The sequence below is a fragment of the Coregonus lavaretus genome (assembly GCF_964263955.1).
Source record: "Coregonus lavaretus genome assembly, chromosome: 21".
Taxonomy (NCBI): domain Eukaryota; kingdom Metazoa; phylum Chordata; class Actinopteri; order Salmoniformes; family Salmonidae; genus Coregonus; species Coregonus lavaretus.
Window position 1 is genome coordinate 8,036,549 of NC_140008.1, and position 16,565 is coordinate 8,053,113.

The 16,565-nt window shown below is 43.1% G+C and overlaps 3 protein-coding genes across 3 annotated transcripts; all 3 read right to left on the minus strand.

Annotated features, from left to right (window-relative positions):
- Positions 1-4,543: 4,543 nt before the first annotated feature.
- On the minus strand, positions 4,544-13,851 carry LOC311149225 (uncharacterized protein). The gene is made up of 5 exons (XM_084186312.1): positions 13,533-13,851; positions 12,969-13,040; positions 5,867-5,938; positions 4,760-4,828; positions 4,544-4,644 (listed from the first exon to the last, which is right to left on the minus strand). Exons 1-4 carry the CDS (start codon positions 13,759-13,761, stop codon positions 4,767-4,769), a joined length of 435 nt encoding a protein of 144 aa, XP_084042438.1. The 5' UTR covers positions 13,762-13,851; the 3' UTR covers positions 4,544-4,644; positions 4,760-4,766.
- On the minus strand, positions 7,610-11,567 carry LOC311148658 (uncharacterized protein; the record flags this gene model as incomplete). Its single annotated transcript, XM_084185644.1, has 5 exons — positions 11,205-11,567; positions 10,458-10,832; positions 9,917-9,971; positions 8,178-8,475; positions 7,610-7,639 (listed from the first exon to the last, which is right to left on the minus strand). Exons 1-5 carry the CDS (start codon positions 11,431-11,433, stop codon positions 7,610-7,612), a joined length of 987 nt encoding a protein of 328 aa, XP_084041770.1. The 5' UTR covers positions 11,434-11,567.
- Positions 13,791-15,579, minus strand: LOC311148735 (uncharacterized protein; the record flags this gene model as incomplete). Its single annotated transcript, XM_084185708.1, has 5 exons — positions 13,791-13,808; positions 13,843-13,907; positions 14,506-14,577; positions 14,677-14,727; positions 14,829-15,579. 5 exons carry the CDS (start codon positions 15,577-15,579, stop codon positions 13,791-13,793), a joined length of 957 nt encoding a protein of 318 aa, XP_084041834.1.
- Between the last annotated feature and the right edge of the window lie 986 nt (positions 15,580-16,565).

Sequence of the window (16,565 nt, forward strand, 5' to 3'; positions counted from 1 at the left end):
TACCTATTTAGTTTTATTTTACATTTACATTTACGTCATTTAGCAGACGCTCTTATCCAGAGCGACTTACAAATTGGTGCATTCACCTTATAGCCAGTGGGATAACCACTTTACAATATTATATATATTTTTTTTTTCTTTGGGGTGGGGTAAGGGGGGGTAGAAGGATTACTTTATCCTATCCCAGGTATTCCTTAAAGAGGTGGGGTTTCAAGTGTCTCCGGAAGGTGGTGAGTGACTCCGCTGTCCTGGCGTCGTGAGGGAGCTTGTTCCACCATTGGGGTGCCAGAGCAGCGAACAGTTTTGACTGATCAGAGCCTGAAGGTACGGAGGTGCCGTTCCCCTCACAGCTCCGTAGGAAAACAAAAATGGTCTTGTAGCAGATGCGAGCTTCAACTGGAAGCCAGTGGAGTAATAATAATAATAATAATATGCCATTTAGCAGACGCTTTTATCCAAAGCGACTTACAGTCATGTGTGCATACATTTTTACGTGTGCGGAGGAGCGGGGTGACGTGAGAGAACTTGGGAAGGTTGAACACCAGATGGGCTGCGGCATTCTGGATGAGTTGTAGGGGTTTAATGGCACAGGCAGGGAGCCCAGCCAACAGCGAGTTGCAGTAATCCAGACGGGAGATGACAAGTGCCTGGATTAGGACCTGTGCCGCTTCCTGTGTAAGGCAGGGTCGTACTCTCCGAATGTTGTAGAGCATGAACCTACAGGATCGGGTCACCGCCTTGATGTTAGCGGAGAACGACAGGGTGTTGTCCAGGGTCACGCCAAGGCTCTTCGCACTCTGGGAGGAGGACACAACAGAGTTGTCAACCGTGATGGCAAGATCATGGAACGGGCAGTTCTTCCCCGGGAGGAAGAGCAGCTCCGTCTTGCCAAGGTTCAGCTTGAGGTGGTGATCCGTCATCCATACTGATATGTCTGCCAGACATGCAGAGATGCAATTCGCCACCCGGTTATCAGAAGGGGAAAGGAGAAGATAAGTTGTGTGTCGTCTGCGTAGCAATGATAGGAGAGGCCATGTGAGGCTATGACAAAGCCAAGTGACTTGGTGTATAGCGAGAATAGGAGAGGGCCTAGAACTGAGCCCTGGGGGACACCAGTGGTGAGAGCACGTGGTGCGGAGACAGATTCTCGCCATGCCACTTGGTAGGAGCGACCGGTCAGGTAGGACGCAATCCAAGAGTGAGCCGCGCCGGAGATGCCCAACTCGGAGAGGGTGGAGAGGAGGATCTGATGGTTCACAGTATCAAAGGCAGCAGACAGGTCTAGAAGGACAAGAGCAGAGGAGAGAGAGTTAGCTTTAGCAGTGCGGAGAGCCTCCGTGACACAGAGAAGAGCAGTTTCAGTTGAATGACCAGTCTTGAAACCTGACTGGTTTGGATCAAGAAGGTCATTCTGAGAGAGATAGCAAGACAGTTGGCTAAAGACGGCACGCTCAAGAGTTTTGGAGAGAAAAGAAAGAAGGGATACTGGTCTGTAGTTGTTGACATCGGAGGGATCGAGTGTAGGTTTTTTGAGAAGGGGTGCAACTCTCGCTCTCTTGAAGACGGAAGGGACATAGCCAGCGGTCAAGGATGAGTTGATGAACGAGGTGAGGTAAGGGAGAAGGTCACCGGAGATGGTCTGGAGAAGAGAGGAGGTGATAGGGCAGGTTGTTGGGCGGCCGGCCGTCACAAGTCGGAAGACTTCATCTGGAGAGAGAGGGGAGAAAGAAGTCAAAGCATAGGGTAGGGCAGTGTGAGCAGGACCAGCAGTGTCATTTGACTTAACAAACGAGGATCGGATGTCGTCAACCTTCTTTTCAAAATGGTTGACGAAGTCATCCACAGAGAGGGGGGAGGGGGAGGATGATTCAGCAGGGAGGAGAAGGTGGCAAAGAGCTTCCTAGGGTTAGAGGCAGATGCTTGGAATTTAGAGTGGTAGAAAGTGGCTTTAGCAGCAGAAACAGAGGAAGAAAATGTAGAGAGGAGGGAGTGAAAAGATGCCAGGTCCGCAGGCTGCCATTTCCGCTCGGCTGCCCGGAGCCCTGTTCTGTGAGCTCGCAATGAGTCATCAAGCCACGGAGCAGGAGAGGAGGACCGAGCCGGACGGGAGGATAGGGGACATAGAGAGTCAAAGGATGCAGAAAGGGAGGAGAGGAGGATTGAGGAGGCAGAATCAGGAGATTGGAGGGAGAAGGATTGAGCAGAGGGAAGAGATGATAAGATGGAAGAGGAGAGAGTAGCGGGAGAGAGAGAGCGAAGGTTGCGATGGCGCATTACCATCTGAGTAGGGGCAGAGTGAGTAGTGTTGGAGGTGAGTGAGAGAGAAAAGGATACAAAGTAGTGGTCGGAGACATGGAGGGGAGTTGCAGTGAGATTAGTAGAAGAACAGCATCTAGTAAAGATGAGGTCAAGCGTATTGCCTGCCTTGTGACTAGGGGGGGACGGTGAGAGGGTGAGGTCAAAAGAGGAGAGGAGTGGAAAGAAGGAGGCAGAGAGAAATTAGTCAAAGCTAGACGTAGGGAGGTTAAAGTCACCCAGAACTGTGAGGGGTGAGCCATCCTCTGGAAAGGAATTTATCAAGGCGTCAAGCTCATTGATGAACTCTCCAAGGGAACCTGGAGGGCGATAAATGACAAGGATGTTAAGCTTGAATGGGCTATTGACTGTGACAGCATGGAATTCAAATGAGGAGATAGACAGATGGGTCAGGGGAAAAAGAGAGAATGTCCACTTGGGAGAGATGAGGATTCCTGTGCCACCACCCCGCTGACCAGATGCTCCCGGGGTATGCGAGAACACATGGTCAGACGAGGAGAGAGCAGTAGGAGTAGCAGTGTTTTCAGTGGTAATCCATGTTTCCGTCAGCGCCAAGAAGTCGAGGGACTGGAGGGTAGCATAGGCTGAGATGAACTCTGCCTTGTTGGCAGCAGAACGGCAGTTCCAGAGGCTGCCTGAGACCTGGAACTCCACGTGGGAGTTGTTGTATCTGTTATTATTACTATACAACTATTAAGTTGTATCTGTGCTAACCAGACATTTACACAATAACAAAAAATGGCATCAAACACACATCTTATAACATACCCCGTCTTAAGCAACAAATGCACAATACCAGAAGCATTCCCCAACTCCCTCATGAAATGAAAATGAAGATATGTAGGCTATGCTGTATCAAGTGTGTGAATGCACACTTCTGAGGAGGAAGCTCAGGAGAAATACCTCCTAGTCTGGATAGATGAGCCAGGGCATTTTTTTGTAAATCTCAATCTGGCAACCGTCAATCTGCCAACCGTCAATCTGGCAACCTTCAATCTGGCAACCGGGGGCATATCTGATCCTGTTCATTTCAGCTGAGCTTTCATGCGACCCTCACAGCTTGTATGGAGAGAGAACAGCCATCTAAGAGTACGTTTGACATCAGGGTTCATGTCTCGTGATGTGTCCCAGCAATGGGAGCTGACTTTCTTTCCTAGTCTCTTTTCCTGGTCTCCTTTCTTTGTCTCCTCATCCAATTGGCAAGGATCCCCCAGAACCTATTTCTCAATAACATACGGTACGTACTCAGAATGTCTGTGAGGCAGACAGCCCTGTGGCTGATTTCTATATACACCTACTTTAATAGACTGTGCAATGACTGGATTATTGATCACATCCTGAACTAGAGGGCACTATCCCACAGCATTATCCAGCTGAGAATATGTGTTTGAATATGTATTCATGCTGACATATAGGCATTTGACTTGTATCTCCATTAAGCTGATGTATTGGCATGCACAGAGACAGAGAGAGGCCGAGAGAGAGAGGGAGGGCGAGAGAGAGAGGGCGAGAGGGGGGGGGGAGAGAGAGAGAGAGAGAGATAGATATATATACATCTCAAGCCATGCATGTTTGGATACTGGACGGGTGCAATCTCCATACAGGGCAGACTGGGAAACAGGCGCAACCAACCATGGATGGGGTGGGGGTGGGGTGTGGGGAACTTGACGACAACTTGCGGACAGTGGGTTTAGAACAACAATGGCAAAAACTGTACACAAAAAAGTATAAATATACCACCAAAAGGGCACTTGTGAGTGGGAGGGCAAAGGGCAGGTGCTCAGGCACAGGTAGACCCCTATCTGTGAATGAGGTTTCATTTCCAGTTTTTAGGACTACAAACTGGCGAGCTCTATGGCCACAACCATCTGTAACAATCTAAAGAGAGAAAGAATGCTTTGAGTACAAAACTGTGGATACATTAGAGACCATTAGAGACCATTTTCTCTGGCACGCTCAATTCTCTTAGCATATCTTTCAAGTCTAATGCGACAAAATAATTGTTGAGAATCTAAGGCTGGTGACAATCTTTTTTTGAAAGTCTTTTTTTTGAAAGTCTTTTTTTTTTTGAAAGTTAGGAATCTGGGCTAATATCCATACAGTTTCTCTCTAGGCAAAACACAGAACAAAGAATTGGTCTTGACCTGACCCTTAAAAAGAATGTGCACACACAAACATTTGATGCTAAAATTATTTTTATTATTTTATAATGCTTGAAGAATTTTATATAGAAATGGATATAGAAAACAAGGGAAAGAATGAGAATGAATTTCAGAAAATATTTGTAAAATTGCAGAGGTCACTTGTTAGCAAGGAAAACGTCAGGAACTGAAAAATACAAAAAGGTATCATTGTTAGAATCATGTCAATCAATACTGTGTGTCAAACAAACTTCAGTCATCAGCTTTAACATTCTCTGAGTTGTAACATTCTCCTCTCTTACCTATGCATTATGCCTTCGTTTTTCTGCACACAAGGGTTTTCAAGAATTTAGCAAAGCGATTTTTCCCAGCTGCAAATATAGAGACATCAGAGAGAGAGAGAGAGAGAGAGAGAGAGAGAGAGAGAGAGAGAGAGAGAGAGAGAGAGAGAGAGAGAGAGAGAGAGAGAGAGAGAGAGAGAGAAGAGAGAAAGAGAGAGAGAGAAAGAGAGAGAGAAGAGAGAGAGAGAGAGAGAGAGAGAGAGAGAGAGAGAGAGAGAGAGAGAGAGAGAGAGAGAGAGAGAGAGAGAGAGAGAGAGATGTTGATTCAACGTCATCACATAAAAACAAAATTGGGTGGAAAGAAGGGTGATTCAACCAGAAAACTCCACTGATATCAGACAGCTAAATGCGTCGTTAGATTCTTTTTTGCCCTTCCGCGTCACTTTCTACACAGAAGACATCCGCTAAACATAGAATCAAGCTGTTTATCTGTCTCTCTGTGACTGACGATAACTTCGGCAGGAAGTTGACTACAAATACAAAGTTGCCAATATCTTTGCAATTCAACAAGCGAAGGATAAAAATATGCTTCAACTGAAAACCGAGATGACTGCATTAGAAAAAAATCCAGTTGGCTGTATAGGCCTATATTTCAATCATATTGAAATCAATTTCATGTTCAGTCAATTTACTTCTATTGTAGGCTACACTGTCTGTAATTTTTACCTCAATAAAATTCATGATGTGTAACAACATGTGCGCACTGATGGGCCAAATGAATCTGTGATTTAGATCATTATTATAGGGTAAGCATTAGAATAAGCCGCCTCAATATTTGCAGCCATAAGGTGGTAATGGCTCTCTAGGAGCTGATCCGTCATCTGTATTGTGGAATAATTATAATGTTAAGGTAAGATTTAAATGGAGAAATCTGATCAGAGAGCAGCCCTGCCTTTCTTTCGATCAGTATCGAGACCTACTCCAATGACGCACTTAGTGAACGTTCTCTCTGCATGGTGTTTTGGGAAACGCATGTGACATCTTCGGCCATTATAAAAACGATGCATTGTTAAAACACTAGTAAGCTTAAGTTCCATCGCTATCAGGAAACCGGGCCCTGGTCTTTACCTTTGCACTTTGCTGGCTGGTCCTTCTGAGGGTTCAGAGTCTTTGACTCAGTTGCAGTAACCATGGAGACATCTGACAAGACAAAGGAAAATGGAGGATGTTAATACCATCAGAGAGAGAGAGAAAGAGAGAGAGAGAGAGAGAGTGTAGCTTCGACTATATACAGACTCAGTGAGCATAGCCTTGCTATTGAGAGAGGCCGCCGTAGGCACTGCCCACAAAATGAGGTGGAATCCCTCAGATTACACAGACCCACAAAGAATTTTGAACTATTTGCCCATCGTTACAACACTGTATATAGACGTAATATGACATTTGAAATGTCTTTATTCTTTTGGAACTTCTGAGTGTAATGTTTACTGTTAATATTTATTGTTTATTTCTCTTTTGTTTACTACCTACTTCACTTGCTTTGACAATGTTAACATACGTTTCCCATGCCAATAAAGCCCTTAAATTGAAATTGAATTGAGAGAGAGAGAGAGAGAGAGAGAGAGAGAGAGAGAGAGAGAGACCACATTTACACCCTCCACACTCTAATTGATAAACAAGTCAACCAAAACAAAGGCAAAATCTACTCGTGTTTTGTAGACTTCAAGAAAGCATTTGATTCAATTTTGCACTAAGGTATTTTATTACAAACGAATAGTAAGTGGTATTGGAGGGAAAACATATGATGTTATTAAATCAATGTACACTAAAAACAACTTAAAATCGGCAACAAGCCGAGACTTCTTCTCTCAGGGACGTGGAGTGAAACAGGGCTGCCCAATAAGTGCAACACTATTTAACCTCTATGAATTGGCAAAAACATTAGAAGAATCGGCAGCACCTGGTCTCACCCTACACAACACTGAAATCAAGTGTCTGCTGTACGCAGATGACCTGGTGCAACTGTCTCCCACTTAGGAGGGGTTACAGCAGCATCTAGATCATCTGCATAGGTTCTGTCAGACCTGGGCTCTGACCGTTAATCTAAAAAAACCAGAATATAATGATATTCCAAAAAAAGGTCAGGAAATCAGGATGACAAATATAAATTCTATTTGGACACAGTTCTATTAGAACACACCAAAAATTACACGTATCTAGGACTAAATATCAGCAACACAGGTAGCTTTCACATGGCTGTGAATGAGCTGAGAGACAAAGCAAGAAGAGCCATTAAAATGAATATTAAAATCGAAATTCCAATTAGAATCTGCCTCAATCAGTTATAGAACCAAGTGCTCTATATGGCAGCGAAGTATGGGGTCCGCTCTCTAATAATGAATTTCTCTCTGTCTCTCTCCCTCTGTCTCGCTCTTTCTCTCTCTGTCTCTCTCCTTCTCTCTCTGTCTATGTCTCTGTCTCTCTCTCTCTGTCTCTCTGTGTTTCTCTCTCTCTCTCTCTCTTTCTCTGTCTCTCTCTCTGTTTCTCTCTCTGTCTCTCTCTCTGTCTCTCTCTCTGTCTCTCTCTCTGTTTCTCTCTGTCTCTGTCTCTGTCTCTGTCTGTCTCTCTCTCTCTCTCTGTGTCTCTCTCTCTGTCTCTCTGTCTCTCTCTTTCTCTTTCTCTTTCTCTTTCTCTCTGTCTCTCTCTCTTTCTCTCTCTCGTCCTTTTTTGTCTCCCTCTCTCTATATCTCTCATCCTTTTTATCTTTGCACTGTGTCATCAAATACTTTGTGAAAAGTCTGTCCCTCTCTATCCCCCTTCATGTTTTACCTTTGCACTTTGCTGACTGTTGATCATGCGGGTCCTTGCTCTTTAGCCCCGATGCAGTGAAAATAGAGTAATCTAAGGACAGAAAATGAATATATATGAATGGAGATTTGATAGGACAATAACACACAGCAGTAAAAGTAGAGTTAAGTCCTATAGGCTGTTTCAATGCACCAGAGGAGTAGTCACACATAACTCAGTACCTTAGTGAGATACACTGCTGTTACTTAAATGTAATACAGTTTTATTAGCCTCCCCATGGGGATTAAGATGGCATCGTCTGAGTACAACGTGATGCTAAACCACCCTGAAGGATGCAAAGCAGAAACATCTGTGTACGCTATCCCTCATGCAGTGAAAAATACAAAAACAAAAAAAATGACGTCAGCTTTATGCGACATCTTTTTGAGTGCGGACCATCACACTTTATTGCTTATTTGAATTTAAGGGTTTTACGCACCAACCTAACTTTAGGGAGAGCATGATGGTGCTCTTTGCTTTTAAACCACAGAGAATGAAATGTTTTGTGTTTGAGTCCCTTGTCACTTTGCCTGGTCCTACCTTTACATTGTGGTTGTCTGGTCTGTTTGCCTGTCAATTCCGGATTCTTTACCCTGTCCAGGTGTTCCTGTAAGGCCTTCTCATTCCTCAGCCTGCGCTGCTCTTCTTTAGACAGCACCTCCTCCTCCTTTCTCTTTCCCTCTATCTCTTTGGCCTGGTCTTTATCTCTCCTATCCTTCTGACAAGGCCAAATTCTCTCCTCTTCTGCCATCCTCTCAAATTTTTCCATAAGGAGCTCTGCCTCTGTCTTTGGCGCTGTTACTTTGTCATTCCCATCTTTCTTTTGGACACTCTCACTTTTATTACTCACTTTGACCTGCAGAACCTGGGGGACCTTGGCCACGCCTTGACTGCTCGTGGAAAACACAGAGAAATCTGAGAGAGAGAGAGAGAGAGAGAGAGAGAGAGAGAGAGAGAGAGAGAGAGAGAGAGAGAGAGAGAAGCTTTGACTATGTACAGACTCAGTGAGCATAGCCTTGCTATTGAGAGAGGCCGCCGGCCCACAAAATGAGGTGGAATCCCTCAGATTACACAGACCCACAAAGAATTTTGAACTATTTGCCCATCGTTACAACACTGTATATAGACGTAATATGACATTTGAAATGTCTTTATTCTTTTGGAACTTCTGAGTGTAATGTTTACTGTTAATATTTATTGTTTATTTCTCTTTTGTTTACTACCTACTTCACTTGCTTTGACAATGTTAACATACGTTTCCCATGCCAATAAAGCCCTTAAATTGAAATTGAATTGAGAGAGAGAGAGAGAGAGACCACATTTACACCCTCCACACTCTAATTGACAAACAAGTCAACCAAAACAAAGGCAAAATCTACTCGTGTTTTGTAGACTTCAAGAAAGCATTTGATTCAATTTTGCACTAAGGTATTTTATTACAAACGAATAGTAAGTGGTATTGGAGGGAAAACATATGATGTTATTAAATCAATGTACACTAAAAACAACTTAAAATCGGCAACAAGCCGAGACTTCTTCTCTCAGGGACGTGGAGTGAAACAGGGCTGCCCAATAAGTGCAACACTATTTAACCTCTATGAATTGGCAAAAACATTAGAAGAATCGGCAGCACCTGGTCTCACCCTACACAACACTGAAATCAAGTGTCTGCTGTACGCAGATGACCTGGTGCAACTGTCTCCCACTTAGGAGGGGTTAGAGCAGCATCTAGATCATCTGCACAGGTTCTGTCAGACCTGGGCTCTGACCGTTAATCTAAAAAAAAACGAATATAATGATATTCCAAAAAAAGGTCAGGAAATCAGAATGACAAATATAAATTCTATTTGGACACAGTTCTATTAGAACACACCAAAAATTACACGTATCTAGGACTAAATATCAGCAACACAGGTAGCTTTCACATGGCTGTGAATGAGCTGAGAGACAAAGCAAGAAGAGCCATTAAAATGAATATTAAAATCGAAATTCCAATTAGAATCTGGCTCAATCAGTTATAGAACCAAGTGCTCTATATGGCAGCGAAGTATGGGGTCCGCTCTCTAATAATGAATTTCTCTCTGTCTCTCTCTCTCTGTCTCTGTCTCTGTCTCTCTCTCTCTCTATGTCTCTCTCTCTCTCTGTCTCTCTCTCTGTCTCTCTCTCTGTCTCTCTCTCTGTCTCTCTCTCTGTCTCTCTCTCTTGTCCTTTTTTGTCTCCCTCTCTCTAGATCTCTCGTCCTTTTTATCTTTGCACTGTGTCATCAAATACTTTGTGAAAAGTCTGTCCCTCTCTATCCCCCTTCATGTTTTACCTTTGCATTTTGCTGACTGTTGATCATGCGGGTCCTTGCTCTTTAGCCCTGATGCAGTGAAAATAGAGTAATCTAAGGACAGAAAATGAATATATATGAATGGAGATTTGATAGGACAATAACACACAGCAGTAAAAGTAGAGTTAAGTCCTATAGGCTGTTTCAATGCACCAGAGGAGTAGTCACACATAACTCAGTACCTTACTGAGATACACTGCTGTTACTTAAATGTAATACAGTTTTATTAGCCTCCCCATGGGGATTAAGATGGCATCGTCTGAGTATAACGTGATGCTAAACCACCCTGAAGGATGCAAAGCAGAAACATCTGTGTACGCTATCCCTCATGCAGTGAAAAAGACAAAAACAAAAAAAATGACGTCAGCTTTATGCGACATCTTTTTGAGTGCGGACCATCACACTTTATTGCTTATTTGAATTTAAGGGTTTTACGCACCAACCTAACTTTAGGGAGAGCATGATGGTGCTCTTTGCTTTTAAACCACAGAGAATGAAATGTTTTGTGTTTGAGTCCCTTGTCACTTTGCCTGGTCCTACCTTTACATTGTGGTTGTCTGGTCTGTTTGCCTGTCAATTCCGGATTCTTTACCCTGTCCAGGTGTTCCTGTAAGGCCTTCTCATTCCTCAGCCTGCGCTGCTCTTCTTTAGACAGCACCTCCTCCTCCTTTCTCTTTCCCTCTATCTCTTTGGCCTGGTCTTTATCTCTCCTATCCTTCTGACAAGGCCAAATTCTCTCCTCTTCTGCCATCCTCTCAAATTTGTCCATAAGGAGCTCTGCCTCTGTCTTTGGCGCTGTTACTTTGTCATTCCCATCTTTCTTTTGGACACTCTCACTTTTATTACTCACTTTGACCTGCAGAACCTGGGGGACCTTGGCCATGCCTTGACTGCTCGTGGAAAACACAGAGAAATCTGAGAGAGAGAGAGAGAGAGAGAGAGAGAGAGAGAGAGAGAGAGAGAGAGAGAGAGAGAGAGAGAGAGAGAGAGAGAGAGAGAGAGAGAGAGAGAGAGAGAGAGAGAGAGAGAGAGAGAGAGAGAGCAGAAACATCTGTGTACGCTATCCCTCATGCAGTGAAAAAGACAAAAACAAAAATAAAAAAAATGACGTCAGCTTTATGCGACATCTTTTTGAGTGCGGACCATCACACTTTACTGCTTATTTGAATTGAAGGGTTTTACGCACCAACCTAACTTTAGTGAGAGCGCGATGGTGCTCTTTGCTTTTAAACCACAGAGAATGAAATGTTTTGTGTTTGAGTCCCTTGTCACTTTGCCTGGTCCTACCTTTACATTGTGGTTGTCTGGTCTGTTTGCCTGTCCTTTCCGGATTCTTTACCCTGTCCAGGTGTTCCTGTAAGGCCTTCTCATTCCTCAGCCTGCGCTGCTCTTCTTTAGACAGCACCTCCTCCTCCTTTCTCTTTCCCTCTATCTCTTTGGCCTGGTCTTTATCTCTCCTATCCTTCTGACAAGGCCAAATTCTCTCCTCTTCTGCCATCCTCTCAAATTTGTCCATAAGGAGCTCTGCCTCTGTCTTTGGCGCTGTTACTTTGTCATTCCCATCTTTCTTTTGGACACTCTCACTTTTATTACTCACTTTGACCTGCAGAACCTGGGGGACCTTGGCCACGCCTTGACTGCTCGTGGAAAACACAGAGAAATCTGAGAGAGAGAGAGAGAGAGAGAGAGAGAGAGAGAGAGAGAGAGAGAGAGAAGCTTTGACTATATACAGACTCAGTGAGCATAGCCTTGCTATTGAGAGAGGCCGCCGGCCCACAAAATGAGGTGGAATCCCTCAGATTACATAGACCCACAAAGAATTTTGAACTATTTGCCCATCGTTACAACACTGTATATAGACGTAATATGACATTTGAAATGTCTTTATTCTTTTGGAACTTCTGAGTGTAATGTTTACTGTTAATATTTATTGTTTATTTCTCTTTTGTTTACTACCTACTTCACTTGCTTTGACAATGTTAACATCCGTTTCCCATGCCAATAAAGCCCTTAAATTGAAATTGAATTGAGAGAGAGAGAGAGAGAGAGAGAGACCACATTTACACCCTCCACACTCTAATTGACAAACAAGTCAACCAAAACAAAGGCAAAATCTACTCGTGTTTTGTAGACTTCAAGAAAGCATTTGATTCAATTTTGCACTAAGGTATTTTATTACAAACGAATAGTAAGTGGTATTGGAGGGAAAACATATGATGTTATTAAATCAATGTACACTAAAAACAACTTAAAATCGGCAACAAGCCGAGACTTCTTCTCTCAGGGACGTGGAGTGAAACAGGGCTGCCCAATAAGTGCAACACTATTTAACCTCTATGAATTGGCAAAAACATTAGAAGAATCGGCAGCACCTGGTCTCACCCTACACAACACTGAAATCAAGTGTCTGCTGTACGCAGATGACCTTGTGCAACTGTCTCCCACTTAGGAGGGGTTAGAGCAGCATCTAGATCATCTGCATAGGTTCTGTCAGACCTGGGCTCTGACCGTTAATCAAAAAAAAAAAACGAATATAATGATATTCCAAAAAAAGGTCAGGAAATCAGGATGACAAATATAAATTCTATTTGGACACAGTTCTATTAGAACACACCAAAAATTACACGTATCTAGGACTAAATATCAGCAACACAGGTAGCTTTCACATGGCTGTGAATGAGCTGAGAGACAAAGCAAGAAGAGCCATTAAAATGAATATTAAAATCGAAATTCCAATTAGAATCTGGCTCAATCAGTTATAGAACCAAGTGCTCTATATGGCAGCGAAGTATGGGGTCCGCTCTCTAATAATGAATTTCTCTCTGTCTCTCTCTCTCTGTCTCGCTCTTTCTCTGTCTCTCTCTCTGTTTCTCTCTCTGTCTCTCTCTCTGTTTCTCTCTGTCTCTGTCTCTGTCTCTCTCTCTCTCTGTCTCTCTCTCTTGTCCTTTTTTGTCTCCCTCTCTCTAGATCTCTCGTCCTTTTTATCTTTGCACTGTGTCATCAAATACTTTGTGAAAAGTCTGTCCCTCTCTATCCCCCTTCATCTTTTACCTTTGCATTTTGCTGACTGTTGATCATGCAGGTCCTTGCTCTTTAGCCCTGATGCAGTGAAAATAGAGTAATCTAAGGACAGAAAATGAATATATATGAATGGAGATTTGATAGGACAATAACACACAGCAGTAAAAGTAGAGTTAAGTCCTATAGGCTGTTTCAATGCACCAGAGGAGTAGTCACACATAACTCAGTACCTTAGTGAGATACACTGCTGTTACTTAAATGTAATACAGTTTTATTAGCCTCCCCATGGGGATTAAGATGGCATCGTCTGAGTACAACGTGATGCTAAACCACCCTGAAGGATGCAAAGCAGAAACATCTGTGTACGCTATCCCTCATGCAGTGAAAAAGACAAAAACAAAAACAAAAAAAATGACGTCAGCTTTATGCGACATCTTTTTGAGTGCGGACCATCACACTTTATTGCTTATTTGAATTTAAGGGTTTTACGCACCAACCTAACTTTAGGGAGAGCACGATGGTGCTCTTTGCTTTTAAACCACAGAGAATGAAATGTTTTGTGTTTGAGTCCCTTGTCACTTTGCCTGGTCCTACCTTTACATTGTGGTTGTCTGGTCTGTTTGCCTGTCAATTCCGGATTCTTTACCCTGTCCAGGTGTTCCTGTAAGGCCTTCTCATTCCTCAGCCTGCGCTGCTCTTCTTTAGACAGCACCTCCTTATCCTTTCTCTTTCCCTCTATCTCTTTGGCCTGGTCTTTATCTCTCCTATCCTTCTGACAAGGCCAAATTCTCTCCTCTTCTGCCATCCTCTCAAATTTGTCCATAAGGAGCTCTGCCTCTGTCTTTGGCGCTGTTACTTTGTCATTCCCATCTTTCTTTTGGACACTCTCACTTTTATTACTCACTTTGACCTGCAGAACCTGGGGGACCTTGGCAACGCCTTGACTGCCCGTGGAAAACACAGAGAATTCTGAGAGAGAGAGAGAGAGAGAGAGAGAGAGAGAGAGAGAGAGAGAGAGAGAGAGAGAGAGAGAGAGAGAGAGAGAGAGAGAGAGAGAGAGAGAGAGATGTTGATTCAACGTCATCACATAAAAACAAAATTGGGTGGAAAGAAGGGTGATTCAACCAGAAAACTCCACTGATATCAGATAGCTAAATGCGTTGTTAGATTCTTTTTTGCCCTTCCGCGTCACTTTCTACACAGAAGACATCTGCTAAACATAGAATCAAGCTGTTTATCTGTCTCTCTGTGACTGACGATAACTTCGGCAGGAAGTTGACTACAAATACAAAGTTGCCAATATCTTTGCAATTCAACAAGCGAAGGATAAAAATATGCTTCAACTGAAAACCGAGATGACTGCATTAGAAAATAAATCCAGTAGGCTGTATAGGCCTATATTTCAATCATATTGAAATCAATTTCATGTTCAGTCAATTTACTTCTATTTGTAGGCTACACTGTCTGTAATTTTTTACATCTTCGTCCATTATAAAAACGATACATCGTTAAAACACTAGTAAGCTTAAGTTCCATCGCTATCAGGAAACCGGGCCCTGGTCTTTACCTTTGCACTTTGCTGGCTGGTCCTTCTGAGGGTTCAGAGTCTTTGACTCAGTTGCAGTAACCATGGAGACATCTGACAAGACAAAGGAAAATGGAGGATGTTAATACCACACTCCATGTGTGCAGTTGTATAACACTTTCAATGTACAAAAGAACTGTAAACTAAGATGACCTTTGCACTGGGTCTGTTTGACCTCAGCACCAGCTGAGAAGATGGAGGAATCTGGGAGAGAGGGAGTTGGGAAACAGACAGTATAAGTTAAGGTGTTGAAGCTAACCTCACATATCACACTTTATTCTCTGTCTATTCCCTCTCCTTTTTACCTTTGACCTCCAGCTCTCTCATTTGTTTCTCCATGTGTGTCATATTTTCTTCTGCACTTAGTCTCTTTTCTTTCAGGAGCTCTCTCCTGTCTCCTTCCCTTGCTTCCTTCACACACTTATTTTCATCTTCCTTTCTCTCTTCCCCGTCTCTTCTTTTTCTATCGCTCAGGGTCTCCGTTAGCCTGGCTTGCTTTTTCAGCATCTGTTGTTCTTCTCCCATCTTTTTCTTTGCTTCTTCCACCTTTCTCTTTGCTTCTTCCACCTTTCTCTTTGCTTCTTCCACCGTTCTCTTTGCTTCTTCCATCATTCTCTTTGCTTCTTCCACCTTTCTCTTTGCTTCTTCCATCTTTCTCTTTGCTTCTTCCACCTTTCTATTTGCTTCTTCCACCTTTCTCTTTGCCTTCCTCTCTGCTTTCATCCATGCATCTTCCTTTCGGTTTTCTTCTTCCTTCCAGTAAAACTCTTTCCATTCCTCCACTCTCTTCTTTTCAGATATCTCCCACTTGTCTCTCTCCTCCTGTCTTTTCTTCTGGAGCGCCATCTGTTTCTCTACCTTTTGCCTCTCAGATTTCTCCATTAACCTCCTCCTTTCCTCCTCCATCTCTCTCTCCCTTTCCCTCATTCTAATATCCATCAACAGCAACTCTTCATCCTTCATCTGATTTATTTTTGCTTGCTCCTTCTTCTCCTCCCTCTTCATCCTCTCAAGTCTGTCCCTCTCCACTTCCTTCAACACCATCTCTCTATTCATCTCCAGAGACTGTCTCTCTATCCATCTCATCTCCCCCATACAGGCCAATTGCTTCAGCAGGCCCACCTCCTTCCTTAGCAGGCCCACCTCAACATGCAAGTCGCCCTGACGAAAACTGTGCACTTCCAATACGAATGAGCTCTAAAAGAGAGTTCCTAAATGTTAGCAACCTACAGGATGCTGCTAATGGAAAACAAATCCTTAAACAACCTAAAGACAGCATCGGCATCAAAAGAAATAAAGCAAATCACTTTTAACAGTTCCACATTAATTTTTTACCCAATTGCCAAAGATTAATTTGACATTAACGTAAATTCCAAATTGACAGAATTTACATTTACAGTGGGGGAAAAAAGTATTTAGTCAGCCACCAATTGTGCAAGTTCTCCTACTTAAAAAGATGAGAGAGGCCTGTAATTTCATCATAGGTACACGTCAACTATGACAGACAAATTGAGAAAAAAAAATCTAGAAAATCACATTGTAGGATTTTTAATGAATTTATTTGCAAATTATGGTGGAAAATAAGTATTTGGTCACCTACAAACAAGCAAGATTTCTGGCTCTCACAGACCTGTAACTTCTTCTTTAAGAGGCTCTGGGGACTCTAGTATGTTGAGCCAGGGTGTGAGTTTTCATTTGTGTTTGTTCTGGTTTTGTATATCTATGTTGGCTAGGGTGGCTCCCAATCAGAGACGGCTGTAGCTCGTTGTCTCTGATTGGGAGTCATACTTAGGTAGCCGTTAGGCATTCATTTGGTGTGGTTTCTTGTTCCGTGTTGGTTTGTGAATGTAACCAGGGACGTCACGTTTTCGTTTTGTTTTTGTTCGTGTGATCATCAATTAATAAATATGTTCGCATTCCACGCTGCGCCTTGGTCCTCCTCTGTTCCCGACGATCGTGACAACTACTTCCCGCGGCTATGCATCCTGTGATTATAGTGACAGTATGTCCAATAAACATGACCTCCCAGTGTCCCTATAGCC

Bases quoted from the DNA above. Each gene is read 5' to 3' on its own strand.
- LOC311149225 (XM_084186312.1), bottom strand. From the start codon at position 13,761: ATGGACAAATTTGAGAGGATGGCAGAAGAGGAGAGAATTTGGCCTTGT. The intron at 13,041-13,532 runs GTAGGACCAGGC...TTCTGTCCTTAG, and splicing joins CAGACAACCACAATGTAAAG to ATTACTCTATTTTCACTGCA. The intron at 4,829-5,866 runs GTAAAGACCAGG...CTATATTTGCAG, and splicing joins CCAGCCAGCAAAGTGCAAAG to CTGGGAAAAATCGCTTTGCT.